Source organism: Rhinolophus sinicus, linkage group LG02, assembly GCF_036562045.2.
Source record: "Rhinolophus sinicus isolate RSC01 linkage group LG02, ASM3656204v1, whole genome shotgun sequence".
Lineage (NCBI taxonomy): Eukaryota > Metazoa > Chordata > Mammalia > Chiroptera > Rhinolophidae > Rhinolophus > Rhinolophus sinicus.
This window is the reverse complement of record NC_133752.1, coordinates 47,113,873-47,137,561: the sequence shown is the minus strand read 5'-3', so window position 1 is coordinate 47,137,561 and position 23,689 is coordinate 47,113,873. Positions and strand designations below refer to the sequence as shown.

The window sequence follows — 23,689 nt, the reverse complement described above, 5'->3', positions numbered from 1 at the left end:
GTTTGCTATCTAGCCCATTACAGGGAGAACAAATCAGATTACATTATCCATTAGCTTATCTGGGACCATTTATATTTTAGAGGAAAGTTCTACAATGAGAAGAAACAAAGCAATTAATCCCTTTGTGAAATTTCCAGGAATATTAGGCTTTCCAACCCCCCATCTCATCCCAAACAATGTATCCTAGACATGACCAGTTTTGAGAGACTTATTTGTCGGTAGATGTGTGTTTGTATGTGTTTTGGGAATGCTAAAAATGGGAAGGACCCGTACTATGTCAAGGCTACTATTTCCCCCCAAAATAACATTATTTTAAGTGAAGCTGTCTTCCCTTTTCTGTCAAATGTGAACAAATGCTAAAATTTTTTAAAGGGCTTCACTTACATCTGTTTCTCCACAAATAGTACTTACAGAAATATTTTTAAATATTTCTAAAATGTTGTGGTGTTGAAATATTTCTAAAATGTTTCTGTGATGGTGGCAAATTTTCAGAACAGATCCTTCACTGATAATATGTGAAACAAACAAACAAACAAACAAACAAACTGTATGTCCATTTCTCATTTGCTTTAATTCCAAGACCAATACTTAAAAAGATAACATTTATTCTCTTCCTTTTTATACTCAGGGTGTTAAGGAATTAGCAAAGCAGGTGAAGAGTTTGCCAGTGGTTAATTATAACCTCCTCAAGTATATTTGCAGGTAAGAATTTTCTTAAAGACAAAACTAAACAAAACAAGACTATATTTCGGCTGACATTAATTTATGTTGGACAAAGAATAAAATCACTTAACTGCTCTGATCTCCAGTGTTGGCCTCTGTGAAATTAAGAGGTTTGACAAGCTGATCTCAAAGGTTTCTTTGAGCACCAAGATTGCATGGTTTTGTTATTTATTATTTCTGAAGTCTCCCATGCCTCTACATAGTAAAGCTATGTTGCTTTGAACTTCCATCAGGGTTATTTGTACATATACCATGTACTATTGTTTAAGAGAAGGAACGTGTTCCTTGACTTGAGAATGATTTGTGTGGGAGTCCAGATTCTACCACTGACTACTTATGTGTCTTTATGCAATTTTCTCATTCTCTCTGAGTCTGAGTCCTAATAAGTAAAATGGTAGGAAAAAACACACAATTTACACAGTTGTTTTAAAAGTTAAATTATATTTTTAAATGATTAATGTATATATAGTAAGTGCTCACTAAATATTGGTTTTTTTCCATTCCTCTCCCTCCTCAGGACTTATTGAAAAGACATTTGTAATTCAATTCTGTTAGAACAATCACTGTGCATGGTAAAGCTCTCTCTCAGTGACCATTTTTAACTTAAATCCTGGGAAGGGATGTGGCATGTGGATGCCATAATTTAAGAAACCAAACATGTAAAAAAGAAAAAAAAGAAAGAAAGTCAACATGTAAAATTGAAACATATTAAATTTAAATAGAGATTGAGAATTGGTACTACTGCAGAATATCTTAAATGATAGTTTCCCAATCCATTTTAAAATAAATTCAAACTTTTAATTCAGTACAGTACATCATTTAAGTAGGCTTCTGTGTGTGTGTCGTGATTAAATAAATAATCAGCAGAACAGGAACTAGGGAGTTTGAAACTATTTGAAAAAGCAAGAAATAGTTTCGCTGATAGCATAGACTTATTAACATGTACGGCTTCCATCCCAAAATTTTGAACTAATGCAAGCTATTTTACTAGATAATAAAAAGGTTACATTCTCTTTAAGCAAAAGGGGAAAAGGCTTGTTTGAGAACCGTATTGCAGAGTCTTTATCTCCACAATAGGAAAACTCTACTTCTCTTGAAACATTTAAGCAGACTTTTAAATTCAATTTCAAATAAGAAATGGTAGTTTGACTTTTTGTCCTTCAGTTTTACTATAGTTTAATCTGTATAACAGTAGTGAACCTTTTAAAAGTCATGGTGTAGTAGTTAAGAGCACAGACCCTGAAGTCAGACCACCTGGGTTCAAACTTCAGCTTTGCCACTTGTTATCTGCGTCCTTGGAAAAGATTCTTCAGCTCTCTGGTACTTCATGCGTCTCATCTGTAAAATCGAGATAATAATAGTATTTACCTCACAGAGATGCTTTGATAATTTAATAAGTTAGCACAATGACTGACACGTAATAAAATTTATTAAAATAACACATAAAATAAGTTATTTTTTATTTTCATCCCTTTCTCATCAGTACAGCTAGTAAGCCATGAAATAATAGGAGCTCTTGTAGAAATGAAGAGGGGGTGAGGAATGAAAAAAGTCTGAAAGATTACAAAAACAATCCCTCCTGCAAAATCATTCAGGGAAAGGGCTATTTCATGCCTCTTATTCTTTAGCACCTCATAAAGTGAAACAATTTGTGCTTGTAATTTTTTATATCAGTAGAACTGAGGTTTTAATTTAAACCATGTTTGATCTCATTTTTTTAACAGACTATAAATTTGAAGCTCCCAAGTGACTCCACAAAAAGGGTTGATTCCTCCTTTCTGAAATAGGGATTGTTCCAGACGACCTTATTTATAGTTCTCAAATTGAATATATGTAAATTTAATACTTTATTGACGGATTGGAAGGCAATCCATATTCTCCAATCTCAAGTCCATATTAGCATTATCCAAACACTTGTTCCTGTGACTGTCAAAGGAAGCCAAGCCAAGCCAGGCCTGAGATGATGTTTGACGATATGATCTCTCAAGTTTAATTCTTAATAATTTACAACATATTTTTTTCGCATTTGATTGAGAGATGTTTGAATTTCTGAATAATTTTATCTCCATAATCACCTTTGAACGTGCTCCATTTCATGAATATTTCCTAATGACCCATTTTATTCCATTGATGAATTTGACCTCATTGAGTTTTGTTCACATTTTTACATCCAACAGGTTTTTAGATGAAGTACAATCCTATTCGGGAGTTAACAAAATGAGTGTGCAGAACTTAGCCACTGTCTTTGGCCCTAATATCCTGCGCCCCAAAGTGGAAGACCCTTTGACTATCATGGAAGGTAAGTAAACGCTTATTTTATACTCTCATCAAAAGAATAATCACTGTCTCTTTGTTGCCTTGAACCTATTGAGCAAACTAGAGAAATAAGTGAATCCACAATAACCCCATTTATTGACTCAAATGGGTTTATGTATCATATGTATATGTTTTATTTTATAATAAGATAAGGTTTTTAGAAAACAGTGGACTAAAGTATCTTTCAAGCTTCTTGTACCTTCAAATTTTGTATTTTTGAATGTCTGCTAAACTCTGCAGATAGAAATTAAACTTTCTGGACCAACTCTCTTATTGCCAAAAATCTGATGTTCAATTTATAGTGCCTTCAGTATTTGACAAAGGATATTAAGCTGAGTTAATGTAGGCAAACCCCATTCTTCAAGTGCAAAATGTTCTCTTTGGGAGTCAGACATTTTGTTGTTGCTGTTTACTAAACATACTAATTTACTAAGTGAGTCCTCGGTAGCGTTACAAGAATAAATGGAATTTCCATAAGTCATCTGTAAAATATTATGAAAGAACTGAAAAATAAATCAAGTTCACTTTTTGGGTCCAATATAATTTTCAGAAAATTCAAAAGTGACGATTTTAAGGTATTGTAGCTTTATTAATTTTGGTTTTGACTGATTTCAAGAGGGAGAGAAATATAACCCTCTATAAGACAGCGTTGCTTATTTACCTGTGGGTTGAAATATGAAGGAATTCTTACTTTCTAAATTACAAATCCCTCAAATTCTTATCCACAGTGAACTGCTGTTTGTTTATTTCCAGCAGGCCTGACTGCTTGAGTACCTTTCTTCCCTATGGCTGTTAGCAGCACCGTTGTTTTCTGCAAATTGGCCTGATTGAACATTTTAGAACTAAATACAGAAGAGGGAAGGAGAGAGAATAAGTATTTTTTCATTTTCATTCTGAGTTTATTTAGTCTAGAACAAAATACCTCCCTGATACTGTTCCTTTCTTGAAAATTCTATGATTTCCATTCCTCTATATCTTATGAGAAAGAAAGCATTTAAAAGTTTGCCTACTTTACTCAGCTTAATGTCCTTTGTCAAATACTGAGGGTAATATAAACTGAACATCAGATTTTTGTCAATAAGATAATTGGTTGAGAAAAGTTAATTTCTATCTGAAGAGTTTAGCAGACATTAGAAAATACAAAATTTAAAGATACAAGAAGCTTAAAAGATACTTTAGTCCATTGTTTTCTAAAACCGTATTATAAAATAAAACATGTACATCACCACCACCAGTACACACACACACACACACACACACACACACACACCTTAAGGACTTATTATAAGACAAACACTCTAGAAATCACCACCTAAATGAAGAAACATAACTTTAATAGACATCCCAAAAACTCTTCCTCATGAGCTGTCCCTCCATCTTACTACCCCCCTTACTTACAACACCCTCCATCTTACTGCCCAGACATTTATATCAATCATTTCTTGCATTTCTTTGTAGTTTTTCAACCAAATGAACTTCCCTAGACGTTATATTTAATCTTTACTAACCTTTTATTTGATGTCTTTTTTAAGTCTCTTTGAATCTACAGGATCTCTGCAACTTATATGTTGAAAAATTAGGTTATTTGACCTATAGAATTTCCCATGGCATGGATTCTGTTGATTGCATATTCATAATGCAATTTAACATATTTCTTTGCCCTCTATTTTCTACAAATCAGGGCCCAAATCAAATTCATGTTTGATATCTTTGGCAAGGCTATAGATTGTATTATAATATTTGATTATCTCCCTTTTTGTGATCTTAGTGCAATTCTTAAAACTATTAATTCACGTGACGTTTAAATGGTGATGTTCTAATTCTATAATATTTTCACAATTTTTTTTTGTTCTAAAATACACATAACTTAAAATCATCATCTTAATCATTTTTAAATATAGAGTTCAGTGTTATTAATAACATGAATATTACCATGCAACTATCACCACCATTTATCTCCAGAACTCTTTTTCATCTTGCAAAAGTGAAACTGTACCCATTAATAACAACTCCTCCTCCCCCCTCACCTCACCTCCTGGCAACCCCATTCTACTTTCTGTTTGTGTGGTTTTATTACTCCAAATACCTCATATAAGTGGAATCACACAGTATTTGTCTTTTCGTGACTAGCTTATATTGCTTAGCATAATGTCTTCAATGTTCATTTATATTTTAGCATTATACTTTTTTAACTTAATAATTGGAACACTTTTTTATTAAAAGCAAAATCTCTTCCCCTCATTTACTACTTAGTAACCTGGTGGTAGTTTTCATAAATAAAAGGCAGGATAAATGCTGCTTGAGTCTTTCCCTTTATTTATTAGTTTTTGTGTGTTTTTTTTCAAAACTAATGAAACAGATTCTTATTCTCTGAAAGTGAATTCTCTTTCTCTTCCTCCTCCTTCTTCCTATTATAAATATTATTAACACTGTTTTTAAAATACCATTATGAATTTCATGTATTTAAATCTAGTTCAGGGGACAATGCATTGTAATTATTCTTTGTATTTATTTGTAATTATTGTTTCCCATCTTTGGCCAATGGAAGCCACTTCAATTTGCCTTCTGAGTCTTTTGGACATGCCTGTATAGTTTTGGATAGCTTCCTTTCTTTCTATAATAGTATGTCAAGATTTTCCAGGCTCAAATTATGCTTCCTGCCCCAAACCTGGAATCAGCCAATTTCCAAAGAGTCCAATTTCCAAAAAGTTCTTTTAGTGGGAAATTATATTTCAAGACCAAAATCTAGGTACCTGCGATGCTCATTGCTACTGGTCTGTCATTTCTAGGCCTTTCAGTAGACAGGGCTAGTAGATATAAATCCCTGCCCACAGACATACTATGTATCACATACACAATATGTATACACATACACATATATTAAAGAAAAATTGCCTCACAAGTTCATACTATACTTCCAATTCAAAATCATAACTGTAAGGTTTTTATTTATTCTTTCTAGTGTAGTTTTACCTCCTTTCTTTTAAATGGGAATCCTTGTTCTCAAAGACATTGGAGATGACAGAATTTGAATATCTCATAAGTATCATTTGTTCTATCTCTCATCAAACACATAGTAGTCTCAGAATAACAATATTAGTACTAGTGACACCAGTATGATTACTGCAAACATTTAAAAACTTTTTACATATGCTAATTCTCCTTTTATTTTTTTATATTTATACTCTATTTACTCGCACATTGTCAGAGTAGATAGAGTACACCCATTATATACTACACTCTCTCTTTTCAAGTTCTTATCTAGTCAACTCTACATGTAACTATGTATTTAATGATCACCACTGGTATTTATATTGATGTCTCTGTAGCCTAGTGATTCTCAAAATGTGGCCCATGGATACCTGGGGGTTCCTAAGATGTATTCATGAGGTCCACGAGTTCAAACATAGCTTCATAATAATACTAAGTTTTTTTGTGTGCTTTTGTATTTTGTTTTTTTGTTGTTGTTGTTTTTTGGGGGTTTTGTTTGTTTGTTTGTTTTTTGCCCTTTCGTTACGTTGACACTTGCACTGATGGTGCAAAATCAGTGATGGACAAAAAAACTAGCACCTTACTATGAGCCAAGGCAGTGATAACAAACTCCACTAGAATCATTATATTTCTCACTGCCATGCACTGGCAATAGGGGGAAAATTTCCAATTTTACTTAAGAGTGTTTTTGGTGAACAGTTAAAAAATATTAACTGTATTAAATCCCCACTCTGAAGAACACATCCTTTTAACATTCTCGCGGAGAGATGAACTCTTCTGCATACTGTTTTTAGAGTAATACAATAATTGGCTCAAGAAAAAAGCACTCGTACGATTATTTGAGCTGAGAGCTATACTAACTGCTTTTTCATTGAACTTCCTGTTAATTGGAAGAACAATGGACAAGTAGTTATTCCAACTTGAGCATTTGGCAGACAGGTTCTCAAAAATGAATGGAGTTAACCTTTAAGAGAAACAACTGGTAGAATTTGCTGCCATTGATAAAATTTGAACTTTCAAGTGAAAAACTTGTATCTAACACTTAGAGCTTGACATCGTCTTAATATTTAACCGCTTTTCTGGTGAGCATGTGTTGGTAGTAAGAAATGCGTTTTTGATACTCTAGAATTACATGTATCAACATTTGGAGGAGCAACATAACTCAGTGAATTTTCCAAATGCCATGTTGTCATAAGCCAGGCATGTGTACAAGATCCAGTCAGCATTCAGGTTAGCTTCTGAGACCTCACAAAGCCCACGTCCTGTTTTGCACATAGAACTACAAAATATGGCAGCTAGCTTTCTAAGATGTACTGACTGTTCCAGTCCTTGATTTTAATTAAACCTTCCCTTTCTTCCATCTCTGTTGTCCTGGTCCTGTTGGGTTTTGATTCCTCTCCCAACAGTGTCCTCTGCAGGTGGAGCCCTGTCTGGAAGGGAGCCCTAGCTGGCCAGTGTTGAGAGTTCAGAGGGACTAGATGACAATTAAGTCCTTCAGACTTTCCCATAGATGACATCTACTAGATTAGTTACACTCCCCACCGCCCCATTTCACCTGCTGTTCTTAAATTATCCCTTTGCATTTTCCAGTGAATACCTATACTTTGGTGATTTTTCTGTTCTCAGGCCCATTGAAGCCCCCATCACTTTCTCCTATGCCTCTCACACAGACACCAATACATGCTTATCTTATGGAAATGGGGATTTGTCCCCCAAAACTTGTATTTGGGGCTTGGCAGCATACCTTGTCACGTAGTGTTGTTGTGCATGTTGTCCACGAGTTTGGGATTTTGCTAACTAGTTGCTCTTTTTTTTTTGCTTGTTTTAACTCTTGTTATTGTTTTAGAAGACAGCCTTTAAAAATTACATAGTCCATCTTTCCCCTCCCTGCCCATATTGTCAACACAAGAAAGCCAAGTTACTCTGGGAAGAAGCAGAACCCAGAGCTCTGAGTTTCCTAGAGCACTGACGGAAGAAAACAATTTCAATAGTAGTCCTTCGCCTCTTTTTGTCCATAAAGAAACCTGATACCCAATGAGAAAAGTATTTTCTCTAAATAATGTGATAATATGTGCAAGGGATGGGTGCACAAGTAGACAAATGGGTTTTCTAAAAGAGTAGGGGGAAATGGAACAGCAAATAATTTATCTGTTGTCTTAATTTGTTCGGGTCATGAAAGGTTTCAATTCTATGGTACATCCATAGAATAGAATACTACTCAGGAATAAAAAGAACGAACTACCAATGCATGCAACAACATTGGTAGATGTCAGAAGTATCATACAAAGTGAATAATGCCTAGACACAAGGGGACACATGGGAATTTTCTTTATTATGATAATGTGGTGTTTTCAGGACTGTCATTTGTAAAGATCATCATATATCTTACAGGTATCTGCACATGTGTAAAATGACAATTACAAGGTTATTCTTTGAAAAAAATACAAAAAAAAAACACTACATTTCATAGAATGCTGCCATATACCAGGAGTGCCAAAAAATGTACACATTTTCAGAGATGTTTTCTATGTATTTTACTTTATGAAGTTGAATTATGGTAGCAATGTGTAGTATGACATTTGCTCAAAAGATGGTGTTAATCAAAAGAATGCTAGCATCATTCATTGAATTACAATTTTGATGCAGTTTTTTCCTTTCTTAAAATGTATATACCTTTTTTGGCACCCTCTGTGTGTATATATATATATATATATATATATATATATATATATATATATATATGTATAATACAGACACTATATAATATTTATGTATATGTAAGTATATTTTAAAGTGCCTAGGTACCTTTAAAGGAAAATTGAATTCTTATACAATGCTATAAAGAAAAATGCCTATAATATAGTATTTAAATTCAACCTGTATAAAAATTATTATATGAGCGGAGGGAATTCCTGGATCGTGTAGTAGAATCGGACTCTTCAGAATGGGCTGGTGATTATAACCACTCTGACCTCATTATGTAGGCTTCATGTTTCTCCCTAGCATTCTAAGGAAGAAAATGACAGAGAGGAGGAAATAAAAAGGAAAAAAAGTACATAGAGTGACACACACTTTATCATTGCTACCAAGCTAGTCTGTCCTAATGCTATAAAAATTGAAAGAAAGTCCCTTTATAAGACACTGCTGACATTTATTATCCTGGACACTAGGTACAAGCAAAGCCTCCCAAGATAGAAGAGATTTTGAAATCTCTAGGACCCTGACACTCACTCTATAATTGTGGCAGGTACACTTTAGCATGGCTGTTCACAGACTCATCATGGAGGCCTTGGGGATGTCACCTTTCAATTAATTAAATGCCCCACACATTTCACAGCTATGATGGGAAGCGGTGATGTTTCAAACATTAATATTCCAGTGATCGGAAACAGCTCCATTTTCCTAAAGTACTAGGCAGAGTCGTATATAATAGAGAATGCTACCATTTAAAAGTGTGCCTGTCATAAGGACAAATAGTAAAACAGAACCAAGTGCATGTGTCTTCAAACACAGTACATAATGGTGACTGCGTTGACAGCCATTTTAACGAAGCCAAAATCTTTTCATCAGGTTCACTGCTACATGCATTGGGAATAGGATGACAAATTCCAAGGTTACTAAAAGAGGGAAGATGGCTATCTAATACCATTAATTTGGTCTTTTTTTCTCCCACAACTCTGTAATAATTGATGATGATTCAAGAGATAGTTGTCTTTTATTTAGTTTCTTATTTAGGACAACATCAAGTTTGCTTATTATTACTGCAGTTTAAATCCAACAACTGCTGAAATATAGCAGGACAAGAACATGATTTGGAGTGAGAAGATGAAACATCAAATTTCACCTTGGTCACTTACCATCTATGTGGCCTGAAGCAGAAGCTTAAGTGCTCTGAACGTCAATTTTTTCATGTGACAAATATTGTCCTCTCTCACAGTCTTGAAAAATATAATTTAGAGGGTATAAGTGAAACATTTCCACCTAACATCGTGTTTCACAAAGTCTAACACGAACACACACAGGAATCACCCTGGTTTATTTTTGTTTGTTTTTGGTGGGGTTTCTTTGTGGTGTTTTTTTTTTTTTTAACTTTTATTTATTTTAAGTGTGTTCTTCCAGGACCCATCAGCTCCAAGTCAAGTAGTTGTTTCAATCTAGTTGTGGAGGCCACAGCTCACAGTGGTCCATGTGGGGATCAAACCGGCAACCTTGTTGTTAAGAGCACCACGCTCTAACCAACTGAGCTAACCGGCTGCCCCCACCCTGGGGATTTTGTGAAAATGCAAATTCTGATTCAGAAGGCATGCAGTGAGTCCTGAAATTTTTGAAGCTTCCAGGTGATGCCAGTGCAACTATTCTGCTATTTCTGGTGTTATCTGGTGTTGGTTAGAAATGTAAAATTGTATGCCCTATCCAATACCTACATTCTAACAGAATTTCCAGGTAATTTGTATAAATATTGTTTGAGCAACAGTGATCCAGCATCAGACCTGGTACATTGCAGATTGTGGTTCTACATATAAGTTTTGAATCATAATAGAAAAAGTATGAAGAATGTAGATAGGTATAACACATTTTTTTTCCTGTTCAAAACTTGATTGGAATTATATTCAGAGTTAAATCTTGCCTAGGTGTTGTGTTAAGCTACAAAGTGGCCTCACCCAAGGTCAGGCTTCTACTCTGATAGCCACTCAGCAGCTGTTTCAGTAGAAATCTGCACTGTCAAAAGCCCTTGTCATAATTTTTCTCACCAAAAATTTTATAAGTATTTTATATAGGAACCACATTTGTTAACTAAAAGTGAAGTTGTTTCCCTGTATTTATCAGAGATTACTCTTAGGAGCTTTTAACGACATGATGTAAATCGAGTTAACACACCGAATTAATACAGTTCAAGTCAAAGCAAAGATGACTGATGTTGGCATTAGCCTATACTGCTTTATTATGGGTACATGAATAAAATTAATACTTAAGAAGATTCTTAAGGTAATTGGGGCCCCCAAGTTAAGAAACGAGTTTAGAAGCCTAGTTAATAGTGGCAGCGAGTTTTAAGGGGTAGAAGCCTAGTGGTAAATCAGTAAGGAATATGTGAAAATATATTTTGAGATTTCAGCTAATATTCCATAAACTTGATAAATCCATTAATTTTTAAATAAACTACTGCTTTTAATAATAGATCAACTTTTCTATCCATTATTTTCAGTTATTTTTCCTGTCTGATACTTGTAAGTTGTTAATTTCTAATTCATACTTTACAATGCATAGTGAAAATATGAGGATCAAATGGGAACATATTTTTATCTGTGTAGAAGAATTATTCTCTTTCTTGAAGGTTTTCTCTTTCTTTAAAATTCCCTGAAACTTTTGTATTTCTTATAGAGCAGGTTTGCTAATGACCGATTCTTTCATTTTTTTGCTTATCTAGGAATGCCTTTATTTCTTCTCCGTTTTTGAAGCGTAGGTTTGCTGGATATAGAATTCTTTCTTGACAACATTTCTTTCAACATTTTGAATGTTTTATCCCATTTCTTCTGGTAATAAGAAATGTTGAGGAACCAGCTGTTACTCTTACTGGGAATCACTTTTACATAAGTTTCTTCTCTCTTAAGCTTTCAAGATTCTCTCTGTTTTTGGTTTAAGAAAGTTTGACTCTGATGGGTTTTGGTGTGGATCCTTTTGCATTTACCTTTCTTGGAATTTGCTGAGCTTCTTGGATCTGTAGATTCATGTTTTCACAAATTGAGATGATTCCAGCAACTATTTCGTGCAATATTCTTTCTTTTCATTTCTCTTTTTACTCTCCTTCTTGGGATGATCATTATGAATACTGCTTGATGGTGTCTCACAGGTCTCTAAGGCTCTGTTTATTTTTTTTTCCTTTGTTTTCCTCAGATTGAATAATCTCAATTGACCTATCTTCAGGTATGCTGATTCTTTCTTCTGCATACTCAAATCTGCTGTTTGATCCCATTTACTGATTTTTTTTTCATTTCAGTTATTTTATCTTTCAATTCCAGAATATCTATTGGGTGTTTTTTTTATACTTTCTATCAATCTATTTGGTGAGACATTGTTCTTGCTTTCCTTTGGTTAAGGAAACCTTAACATAGTTTCCTTTATTTATTAGAACATATTATTTAAGACATGTGTAGTGAATACCATGTCTGGACTTCCTCAGAGTCTGTTTATTTTTCCTGTGTATGGGTCTTATTTTCTTATGCTTTGCATATCTCATAATTTTTTGCTGAAAACTGGATATTTTTAATAATATAATCATGTGAGAACTCTGGATATCAGATTTCCCCCCTCTCCAAAGTTTGTTGGTTGCTTAGTGACTTTTCTGGACTAATTTTATAATGCCTATATTTTTTGTCATATGTAGTCACTGAAGTTTCTACTTGATTTGCTTAGTTTTCAGCTAATGATTAGACAAAGATTTCCTTAAATGTCTAGAACCAATAAATCTTCCCTTCGTTATCAAAGGGCTCTGTGTGCATGTTAAGGTAAACCTTCAACACTCAGCCAGTTTACAACTCTGCCTTAGCTGTCAGTTCTTGCTTGTGCAGAGCTTCAAAATCAGCCAGAGCTTGGCGACCAGGGACTTCTCAGTTCTTTCCTGAGCACACCCACAGCCCTGGGCATGTACATAATCCGAAGCATGCATGTAGTCTTCCAGATTCCCAGGAACATATCAAAGCTTTTCAAGACTTCCTGTGGAAATTTCATTCCTCAGATTTTTCTTTTAAGCTTTTTTGTTAGCCTATTATTTGTCCCAACTGTTATCCACTGCTTCAGGCAGCCATGATGTTAAACAAAAGAGCCCCACATTATATTTAACAAGAGCCTATGAGAAAAATGCTGGTCCCACTGGTTAAATTCCTAGTTAGATAAAGTGAAGACGAGCCTTCTTAGTCTTCCAGGCAACCACTGAGTAGGTCAAACAATAAAGTACTCTGGGAATGGAGCTGCAAAGGAGTTGTAACCCCTTATTCCAGGGGCTTCCAGGCTGCTGGTGACCACTGTGATTGTGGGATGTTGGTTTTCCAGGCAACTGCAAAGCTAGGGAGAAGATGATGGAACAGAAAAAGTTAAGACACCACAGAACTTACTGTTCTTACCGAGATTTAACAATTTTTCTTGAATAAGCACTCTCCAGATTGCAAAAAGCTTTTAGTTAATTTCCAGATTTCTGAAAATCATGATTCAGAACATTTTTGTCAGTTGCTTTTATGGAGGAGACTATTTTTGGAGGTCCTTATTACATTATTCTGGCTGATGTCACTTAAAATGCCCTGAAGCTTTGAATAGTGAACAAAAGTCACATGGAACTTTTGCTTGCTACATTAGAAAGACAGACCATACATCCATTAGAGAGTGTATTGGGTTCCACTTAGAGATGCCGCTAAAACGTCTTGATGGTTTGAGGCAGTTGTCAGATGACAGGTCACAATGACCTCCTTGTGAGGGAGATTTCTCATAATTAAATGTCTAACCTGCAAGAAATGTTGTATAATGATTAAGAGCTTGATTTTGGGGCCAGCTAACTCTGGATTGAAGCCCTGAGTCTGCTCCTTAAGCTTTGTGACCTATTTACAGTACAAATATGATAATAACTACCTATTTTTAGATTCATTTTAAAATCCAACTAAACTAATAAAAGTAAAATGCTTGGTACAGTTCATGGCACATAGTAAATGCTCAAGAAATTTTAGCTTCTAGTGCTATTATCATTAAAAATATAGTTTAATACTGCTAATAATAATGCTGAATGTTCACCTGAATGTAGTTCTTTCAGAGTCACTTTCAAAATGGGAAATAAATCAAAACTACTTCACTCATACTACTTTGTTTTCTATGCAATTCCAGGCACTGTGGTGGTCCAGCAATTGATGTCAATGATGATTAGCAAACACGATCACCTTTTCCCCAAAGATGCAGAACTGCAAAGCAAGCCTCAAGACGGAGTGAGCAACAACAACAATGAAATTCAGAAGAAAGCCACCATGGGTCAGTTACAGAACAAAGAGAACAATAATACCAAGGACAGTCCTGGTAGGCAGTGCTCTTGGGATAAGTCTGAGTCGCCCCAGAGGAGCAGCATGGACAATGCATCCCCCACAGCTCTGTCAGGCAGCAAAAGCAACAGCCCAAGGAACAGCGTTCACAAGCTGGACGTCTCTAGGAGCCCCCCTCTTATGGTCAAAAAGAATCCCGCCTTCAATAAAGGCAGTGGAATTGTCACCAATGGGTCCTTCAGCAGCAGCAATGCAGAAGGTCTTGAGAAAACCCAAACCACTCCCAATGGGAGCTTACAGGCCAGAAGGACCTCTTCACTGAAGGGATCTGGTACCAAAATGGGCACCCACAGTGTACAGAATGGAACAGTGCGAATGGGCATTTTAAACACTGACATGCTTGGGAATCCCATGAACGGTCGCAGCATGAGCTGGCTGCCCAATGGCTATGTGACCCTGAGAGATAACAAGCAGAAAGAACAAGCAGGAGAGTCAGGCCAGCACCACAGGCTCTCTACCTATGATAACGTCCATCAACAGTTCTCCATGATGAACCTTGATGACAAACAGAGTGTTGACAGTGCCACCTGGTCTACTTCCTCCTGTGAAATCTCCCTTCCCGAGAATTCCAACTCCTGTCGCTCCTCCACCACCACCTGTCCGGAGCAAGACTTTTATGGTGGGAACTTTGAGGACCCTGTTTTGGATGGGCCCCCACAGGACGATCTTTCCCACCCTGGGGACTATGAAAACAAAAGTGACCGGAGGAGTGTGGGAGGTCGAAGTAGTCGCGCCACCAGCAGCAGCGACAACAGTGAGACATTTGTGGGCAACAACACCAGCAACCACAGTGCACTGCACAGTTTAGTGTCCAGCCTGAAACAGGAAATGACCAAACAGAAGATAGAGTATGAGTCCAAGATAAAGAGGTGAGAAAAATCTGGAGCTCATAACTACCAGAGAGGGTGCAACAGCCTCCTGCTGTGGGACAGGCTCATGGCTCATGCAGGGGGTTAAATGTGTTAGTGCCAGAGCTAGAAACCCATGTTCAAGTCCTTGCTTCACCATTTGTAAGCTGTGGGACTTAGGGCAAATCCACTTTATCTCGAGGAGCCTTGGTTTCTTAAGGTGAAAAATTTAAATACTAGTAGTATTTACCTCAAAAGCATGTGAGAAATCATTGAGCACTGTCCCTAGCACACAAGAGGTGCTTAATAATGCTGTCTTGTTATTAAATATATGGATTTGTGCTAGAGGGCTGGAAAGAAGGAAGCTCTGAGGGAATGGAGAATAGGGAGTCTGCTTTCACTGACAGGAAAAGGATGAGATGCGGGTAAAGAGAAGTTGTAGAAATAAACAGACCTTTTTATTATTATTATTCTTTCAATTGTTGAATACTGAGAGAGTGTCTACTATCTGCCAAGCTCTGTTCCAGGATTCAGCGGTGAATAAAACAGACATACACTCTGCCCTCATGGAACCTGCTTCCATTGTACTGGAGAAGACAGATAAATGAGTAAAATAGATCTTATGTTAAGTATTATAAAAGACTGACGCAGGGAAGAGGAGTAAGACAGGTTGGTGAGATGTAATTTTAAGCATAGGGCCTTATAGGAGGTTAAAGAGAAAGCTGTGCAGATACCTGGGGGAAGAGCAAGTGGAAATGCCATGAGATAAGATGCACAAGGAGCTCAGGGAGGAAACAGGCCAGGTGGCAGGGCCTTGGTGATCATTTTAAGTCTTTGGCTTTTATGCTGAAATTGGAATCCATGGAAGGTTTTGAGAAAAGTGATGGCAGAAGTGTATTTATATGGACAAGGGAAATTGTAGTCTTTTTTTAATTTAGTTTTTTTTTTTTTTATTGGGGAACAGTGTGTTTCTCCAGGGCCCATCAGCTTCAAGTCGTTGTCCTTCCACCTAGTTGTGGAGGGTGCAGCTCAGCTCCAAGTCCAGTCACCAGTTTCAATCTCTAGTTGCAGGGGGCATAGCCCACCATCCCATATGGGGATTGAATTGACAACCTTGTTGTTAAGAGCTCACGCTCTAACCAACTGAGCCATCCGGCCACGCTTCCGGAAGCTCAGCAGCAGCTGTTCTCTTCAATCTAGTTGTGAAAGGCTCAGCTCACTGGCCCATATGGGAATCGAACCGTCAACCTTGTTGTTCAGAGCTCGCACTCTAACCAACTGAGCCATCTCCCCATCCTGGGAAATTGTAGTGTTAATGGGGAGCAAAAACTATGATTTATAAGGAACCAGCTATGCTGCAACCTAATTTATGTCACTTTATGTCTTTTCATAAGATGGCCAAGGTAGAAGTTGGCTTAGCAAGTTTTCCAGGTGTGGGGACAGAGTCCCAGAGAGCAGTTTCCAGGCTCTCAGCTTCACATAGAAAGGTGCTGGCTCGGGTAGTAGATGGTCATCAGCTGTGACTAGTTGGCCATCGACTGTTACCGGTCAGCCATTAGCCACTGATATAACTTCCGCGGCTAAGCTAGCAAAGTAGTGTAGTGGCGTGGTGGTGTGGCGGAGTGTGAATTGCGGATTGCAGAGAGGTGGACTGCAGCTAGCACGGCTGATTGCAGCTAGCAAGTGAGGTTGGTTGACAGAAAAGCGGACGGCAGGTTGTAGATCGTGAGGCTCCTGCTTCCTGTGTCTCCAACCCAACCGCCAGCGAGACTATAGAGTGGTATGACTCCCCTATCTGTGGCTCCGTGGGTGTTCCTTTTTGGCCTTACCATGTCCTGCATTCTTATGTGGGGAGTAGGACCAGAGACCCCGCATGACACCCCGCATGACACCAGGGAAGCAACCCAGGCAAGATAAGGGGCACTGGTTGTGTGCTGTGTTCACAGTGCCCTGACTATCAGGTGTTTATGTGCTGGAGAGGCAGGAATACAGAGAATGGAGCGTAGGACTCACTAATATCGTCTTGTGCTGGAAACTTGAAAGTCACCATACCTGTGTTTCACCGAGGTGCCAGGACTGAAAAACACTTATTTTTATGGTCTCCTTTCAGTGTAGTGTAAGAGAAAGAACACTGCACTCTCGAGTCAGGAGAAGGCATGGGGCCCAGTCAGCATGAGGGAGCCCACGTTGTGGTCTGGGTCCCAGGCTCAGGCTGTGTGCCCTGGTGGACCTCTTCCTGGACAGGTGTTCTCAGATCCTCATAGTTTGTGAACATCAGCATTTGTCCTGCTTTACCTGCTTCCATGGCTCCAAACACCACATGATTTTAAAAAAATGTATATATAAAGTTGACTTTATTGTACTGCTTCCCATCCATCCATTTAGCAATTATCCAGCCAAAAGATACGTATTTTCAAGAGCCATGGTAAAATAAGTATTGAATAAAATACTATTTATACATTAGGTTAAAACATTACTTTCTTAGAAAGTCGTTTTTTAAACTTTGCTGCATGAAACCTTGGTTTGAGTTTTTCTATATAGTGCTGAGTGACAGGAGGTTTAAATAAAAAGAAAAATGGTGCCATCATCTTATTAGGTTACTCTTCTTTCTGAATGTGATTTTTAGAACCACTGGCTACCAGAAGTCTGAATTGCTGCCAACACATGATGATAAATTAGCACTTAGCACTGGGAGGCAAGAGGTAACACCTGAAACTTGCATTAGGATAGGAAATAAGCTATCATTTCTGAATGGCTGCAGATGTATGCATTCACCGAGGAGAACATTGGTGATATAGTTCTGCTCTGAATCTATGGTGTATTTCAGAGACTTTGATAAAAGAATACAACTTCCTAATAGAGTGTAATCTCACTGGGCCCTCTCACTGTAGCATTCTGACCCACCTGACAGGCAGAGGGAGAGGTCCACAATAAAGTAGGCCCAAGGCGCCTACATGCCCAAGCCAGAGACATATAAGAGGTAACTGTTTTAGCTAATTTTTTATAATTCCCATTCAGAGTTATACATTTCTCTTTCAATTCCTTTTTAACTCTACCCACAAGTATGGAGGTTAGATAGATAGATCATACATACATGCATGCATACATACCTAAATAGCAAAATAGATGATAAATACTAGATAGATAATCTTTTACTTTGTTTATCAATTATTATTGTACATTTTTTTTAGTCTCTAAACATGTGAGTTTAGTGTTCTTCCCCTTCCCCACCCCAGTTAATTCCTACCTTTATTATGTTGTGGTCAGAGAAATTTATTTTTATAATATCAACTATTTGGTCTGGTAAAAATTATTCTCCTATTGTTGGGTTGGGATTCTATATATGACCAAGAGTGTTAATCAAGCTGTTCAAATCTTTTACATTTCTCCTAATTTTTATCAGATGGATCTATAATTTCTGACAAAAATATCTTTAAATCTCCTAATTTTTGTGGATTTATCAATTTTTTTCTTTTAATTCTGCTATATTTTATATTGAAGAATTTGAGGCTATACTGCTAGGTGAATAAAAGTTCAGAATTATTTATATCTCCTCGATGAAATGATTATTTTATCATTGAGTAATAATACTTTTTGCCTAAAAATTTATTTTTTCTGATACTGATATTGCTATACCATTTTTATTTTGATTAGTAGCTTTCTATATCTTTCCCATTAACTTTCAAACTTTATGTTTATTATTATATATCTGAGAACTTACATATTTTCCAATTTTGAAATATTTTTATCCATCACTTTCCTGTTTATTTCATCTCCCATATTTTCTCTATTTTCTCTTTCTACAACCCTCATTAAAGTATATTGGACCTTCTTAATCAATTCTCCATCTCTGTTAACTTCTCTTTCTTATATCAGATTTCTATCGTTTTCATTTTGTGAGGCATTTTTGGTAATTTTTCTCAGATTTGTTTTACATTTTATTTCTTCTTCTTTAAAAATTTATTTTTAATTATAGTTGATATACAATATTATATTAGTTTCAGGTGTACAATAGTGATCCACAACATTTATATACCTTATGAAGTGATCACCACAGTAAATCTAGTAACGATTTGTCACTGTATATAGTTATTATAATATTATTGACTATATTCTTTTTGCTTTACATTACATCCCTGTGACTTATTTTATAACTGAAATTTTGTACTTTTTAATCCCCTTCCTCTTCTCCTATCCCCTGACTTACCTCCCCTCTGTCAACCATCAGTTTGTTCTCTGTGTCTATACATTTGTTTCTGTTTTGCTTTGTTCATTTGTTTTTTAGATTCCACATATAAGTGAAAACATACAGCATTTGTCTCTCTCTGTCTTATTTTGCCTAACAAAATATTCTGTAGATCCATCCATGTTATTGCAAATGGCAAGATTTCATTCCTTTTTATGGCACAGTAATATTGCTTTGTACACGTATACCATATCTTTAGCCATTCATCTATAAGTAGACATCTGCATTGTTTCCATATCATGGCTATTGTAAACAATGCTGCAATGAACACAGGGGTGCATATGTTTTCAAATTACTGTTTTTGTTTTTCTTCAGATAAATACCCAAAAGTGAAATTGCTGTGTCATAGTTTTATTTTTAATTTTTTGAGGAATCTCCATACTGTTTCCCATAGTAGCTGCACCTAGTTTATAATTCTACCAACAGTGCACAAGTGTTCCTTTTCTTCCACATCCTCACCAATACTTTTTATTTGCTATCGTTTTGATACTAGCCTTTCTATAGGTGTGAGGTGATATATTATTGTGGTTTTGATTTGCATTTCTCTGATGATTAGTGATGTTGAGCATCTTTTCATGTGTCTATTAGCCATCTATACGTCTTTGGAGAAATGTCTATTCAGGTCCTCTGCCCACTTTTTAATTGGATTGTTTGTTTTTCTGGTGTTGAGTTGTATGAGTTCTTTATATAGTTTGGATAGTAACCCCTTATCAGATATATCATTTGCAAATATCTTCTCCCATTCAGTATGTTGCCTCTGATTCTTGTTGATGGCTTCCTTCACTCTGCAAAAGCTTTTAAGTTTGATGTATTCCCATTTGTTTATTTTGGTTTTTGTTGCCTTTGCCCAAGGAAACATATCCCAAAATATATTGCTAAGACTGATTTTTTTCTTCCACTGATTTAATTCTGACACTTCAATCAGCCTATGAGTAGAGTTTTTGTAGTCAATTTTTTATAAAGGTAATTGATGTTATAAGCTCTGAGTTGTTGCCTTTGCCCAAGGAAACATATCCCAAAATATATTGCTAAGACTGATTTTTTTCTTCCACTGATTTAATTCTGACACTTCAATCAGCCTATGAGTAGAGTTTTTGTAGTCAATTTTTTATAAAGGTAATTGATGTTATAAGCTCTGAGTTGAATCACTTTCAACTTTCTGACACTCTTATGCTGGAGACCTCTTGTCACCCAGGGAGAAATAAAAATCTAGCTCTAGCCTCACAGGCCTTTGTCTAGGACTCCTAATGTGCTTCCATTGACTGTCCTAAATTTTAGTTGCATCCTTGGTTATGGTACCTGAAGATGGTCTTTTATTTCTTTTAACCTTGGCTATGTATTTTAAAAACATTTTTATTATATTTTTCCAGCATCTTTCTGTGTTCACAGTAGGTAGGGTTCTTTCTGTATTCAATTCAGTCCATTAGATCTGTGGAAGTTTCATATAAGTGCCTGATACATACAAATGTGTGTGTGTATATATATATATATATATATTTTTAAGGACTGTATTCCTTGATATTTAAGCTTGAGTTTCTTTCAGGATTTTTAGTTCTAAAATAAATAGTTTTAGAAAGCAAAAGAGAATATATTGTAGAATAATTCTTGGTTGCAACCAGCACACTGCCAGGTTGTTATATAAAAATGTGATTATGTGATCAAAACATCCTTCTTGAATCCTAGTTACTTTCAAAAGGGCAGTAAATTTATTTTTAAGTGTTATTGTCATTATCTGGATGAAATGTCAAGAAACATTTAACTTATTTCAAAACAGAAAAATAATTGAGATTTTAGTTTGAAAACTGTTATTAAAATAATAAGATTTCTGAGAGGCATACGTACTAGCCTTCCAAATTTCAGTGGTATGGTATATTCAAACATACCCTGGGGTCTTTAGCTCTGAAGAGGAGAAATTAAAAAGTCAACTATTAACCAAGATTCATCTTAAAATAAGCACGGGCTTAATACTCCTCTTTGAACAACAACAATAAATTATGTTTTGGAATTTAGTGATTATGAAGAAACTGTTTTCAAGGAACTTACCTCAAATTATACTATTATCCAAAAGAATATGGCTATCAATCTATAGATATATACATCTAGAGATCCTAAAATGTATTAACTTGGAAGGCAGTGAGACACAGATAATAGGTTACTTAGGTGGACTCCACTGTCACAAAATGTCAGGTGGATTACTTATTCAACACACGTCATCTCTACCTCCCTTGTCAGTGTAAGGTGTCTACTTTTCGTACCATTTTTATAAGATGGGACTCCATATATTCCAGAGAAGCCCATTTTTAGCAGTGGACTTTATCTAACAATGACATTTTCACTGTCATTATTTTGCCTCTGATAGAAAGCAAAAAATGATTGCCCTTTTTGTTCCACCTTTATTGGGCTTTCTCCATTTCTTTTTGTTTTAATAAAGCCCAGTTTACATTTAATGATCCAGGAATCCTTGTGGTTTGAGCTGCCTCCCGCTCTGTCATTCTGTGCTACATGACGTTGGTTTCTGGCTTCTCTGTGCTTATATTTATACACTCATTATCAAATGACAGCTAAGTGCTTCCAAGAGAGGTCTCAAGGTCTTGTTAAAATGATAGTAAATTGTCTTAGCAAATAGAAAAAAAAACCACAAAAAACCTTTTAAATCATTGGACCTTGCCTCACTGATTTGAAAGGGCTCATTCCAATTTCCTAAGCATTTCAGAGACACAGTTTAAAGGATATTTGTATCCCTCTCATATTGCAAGTGAATAAAATCGTTTTCTCTTTTATTCCTCCCCTCGCCCTTTGTAGTTTAGAACAGCGAAACTTGACTTTGGAAACAGAAATGATGAGCCTCCATGATGAACTGGATCAAGAAAGGAAAAAGTTCACAATGATAGAAATCAAAATGCGAAATGCTGAGCGAGCAAAAGAAGATGCTGAGAAAAGAAATGACATGCTTCAGAAAGAAATGGAGCAGTTTTTTTCCACATTTGGGGAGCTGACAGTGGAACCCAGGAGAACCGAGAGAGGAAACACGATATGGATCCAGTGAGCCTGCTTTCTCCGGCGGTCTCCACTGAATCTGGGAAGGACTCTGGGGGTTCTGGTGGGAACATTACATGGGATCAGGTGGCTGGTCACCTGGCTGTACAGTGCTCTGATTGGTGAAGGAATATCATTTACAGACATGACCCATCCATATCTGCAATGTGTACCAAAGTTATATCATGCCCCATATGCTACTGTCAAGTGTTACAACTGGATATGTGTATAGAGAGTAGTTTTTAAAAAGTAAACTAAAAATGAGAAGCATATCTCAAGAATTATTTTATTGCAAGTCTTGTATTTAAAACGTTAAATCAATATGTTGTTGCAATTTAGCTTGCTTTCAAGCTTCACCCCTTGCACTTAACATAAGCTATTTTTGGCATTGTGTTATCATCAGCTTATTTTATAGATCAATATTTTTATTTCCCTTTTTGCTGAGGAAATGAAGATAAGCAGATATATAAAAATATATAAATATATATAAGATGAGTTATTAAAATCAAAAGAATACTTTGTGGCTGTGCTGTTTGTGCCAATAGACCTTACCATGACCAAAAAGAAAAATGTAAATAATTTTATGAAATATAGCAGAATTACCAGGAACCTTTGAACTGCTCTAAATTCTTCCTTTGACACTGCTCAGTTTTCTTTGTGAGATGATTTAACACAGACTGTGTAAGAAAATTCCCTTCTCAAGCCCCCTAGTCTGCCTTGCCAGTTCCACAGATGCATGTGTGCTATACAGGATGCACCTTAGAGGGGGAAAATGGGAAAGAAAAGCATTTAAGCGGTCATGCCTAGAGTTACTCTGTCCTTCTGGACTGAATCTGCAACTGCCCAGTGGTTACGGATCAATTCTTCTTGCCATGGGGAAGTTGGGAAACAATACTTGCTAAACCGCACCCACGTGAGCACCTGCCCTCCATGATGACCTCTCCGGGCAGTGAAAAGGTAGTCCTGTGTCCCTCTGGGTTAAACGGCTAGCGTATGTGCCACAGAGTGACATTTTTCTCTCACCTAGGCTGACTGTTCTGTTGTCATCTGGGAATCTCTCTGAATGACAGCGAGCAGGGTTATTCTGCAGCTAGAGAAAGGTGACGGAGGGAAAGGGGTCCAGAAAGAGGAGGAGACAAGTTTAGAAGAAATAAATACTACTTGAGTTTATGGGACTTGTGTTGTTTGAAGGTTCTATGTTTGTGTGTATTTATTTATGTTCGAGGCGAAGAGTAGTCTCGACAGCATTTATTCCTGTCACTGCGCTGCTTTTGTTCACATCGTTTCACTGAGCAACCTTACGTGATTCTTTGGTGTCAACCAATATCTACGGAGCGATACCTTCTCTATCTTTAGCTCCCTTTTCTCTATCTTTCTAGTCCTTTAACCAGATACTGCCACCTGGATATCCTATAAATATTTCAAATTCAAAATGTGCAAAATTGATCTCAATA

General features: G+C 36.4%; 1 protein-coding gene across 6 annotated transcripts in view; it reads left to right on the top strand.

Annotated features, from left to right (window-relative positions):
• ARHGAP24 (Rho GTPase activating protein 24) overlaps window positions 1–22,844 on the top strand; it is a 697,105-nt gene extending 674,261 nt beyond the window's left edge. For all 6 annotated transcript variants that reach the window (XM_074323892.1, XM_019731289.2, XM_074323911.1 and 3 more), the window contains 4 exons: window positions 629–702; window positions 2,901–3,022; window positions 13,897–14,974; window positions 22,002–22,844. In XM_074323892.1, the coding sequence (XP_074179993.1) occupies window positions 629–702; window positions 2,901–3,022; window positions 13,897–14,974; window positions 22,002–22,245 (1,518 nt within the window). In that variant the 3' untranslated portion in view covers window positions 22,246–22,844. The remainder of the gene's footprint in view (window positions 1–628; window positions 703–2,900; window positions 3,023–13,896; window positions 14,975–22,001) is intronic.
• Window positions 22,845–23,689: the final 845 nt, after the last annotated feature.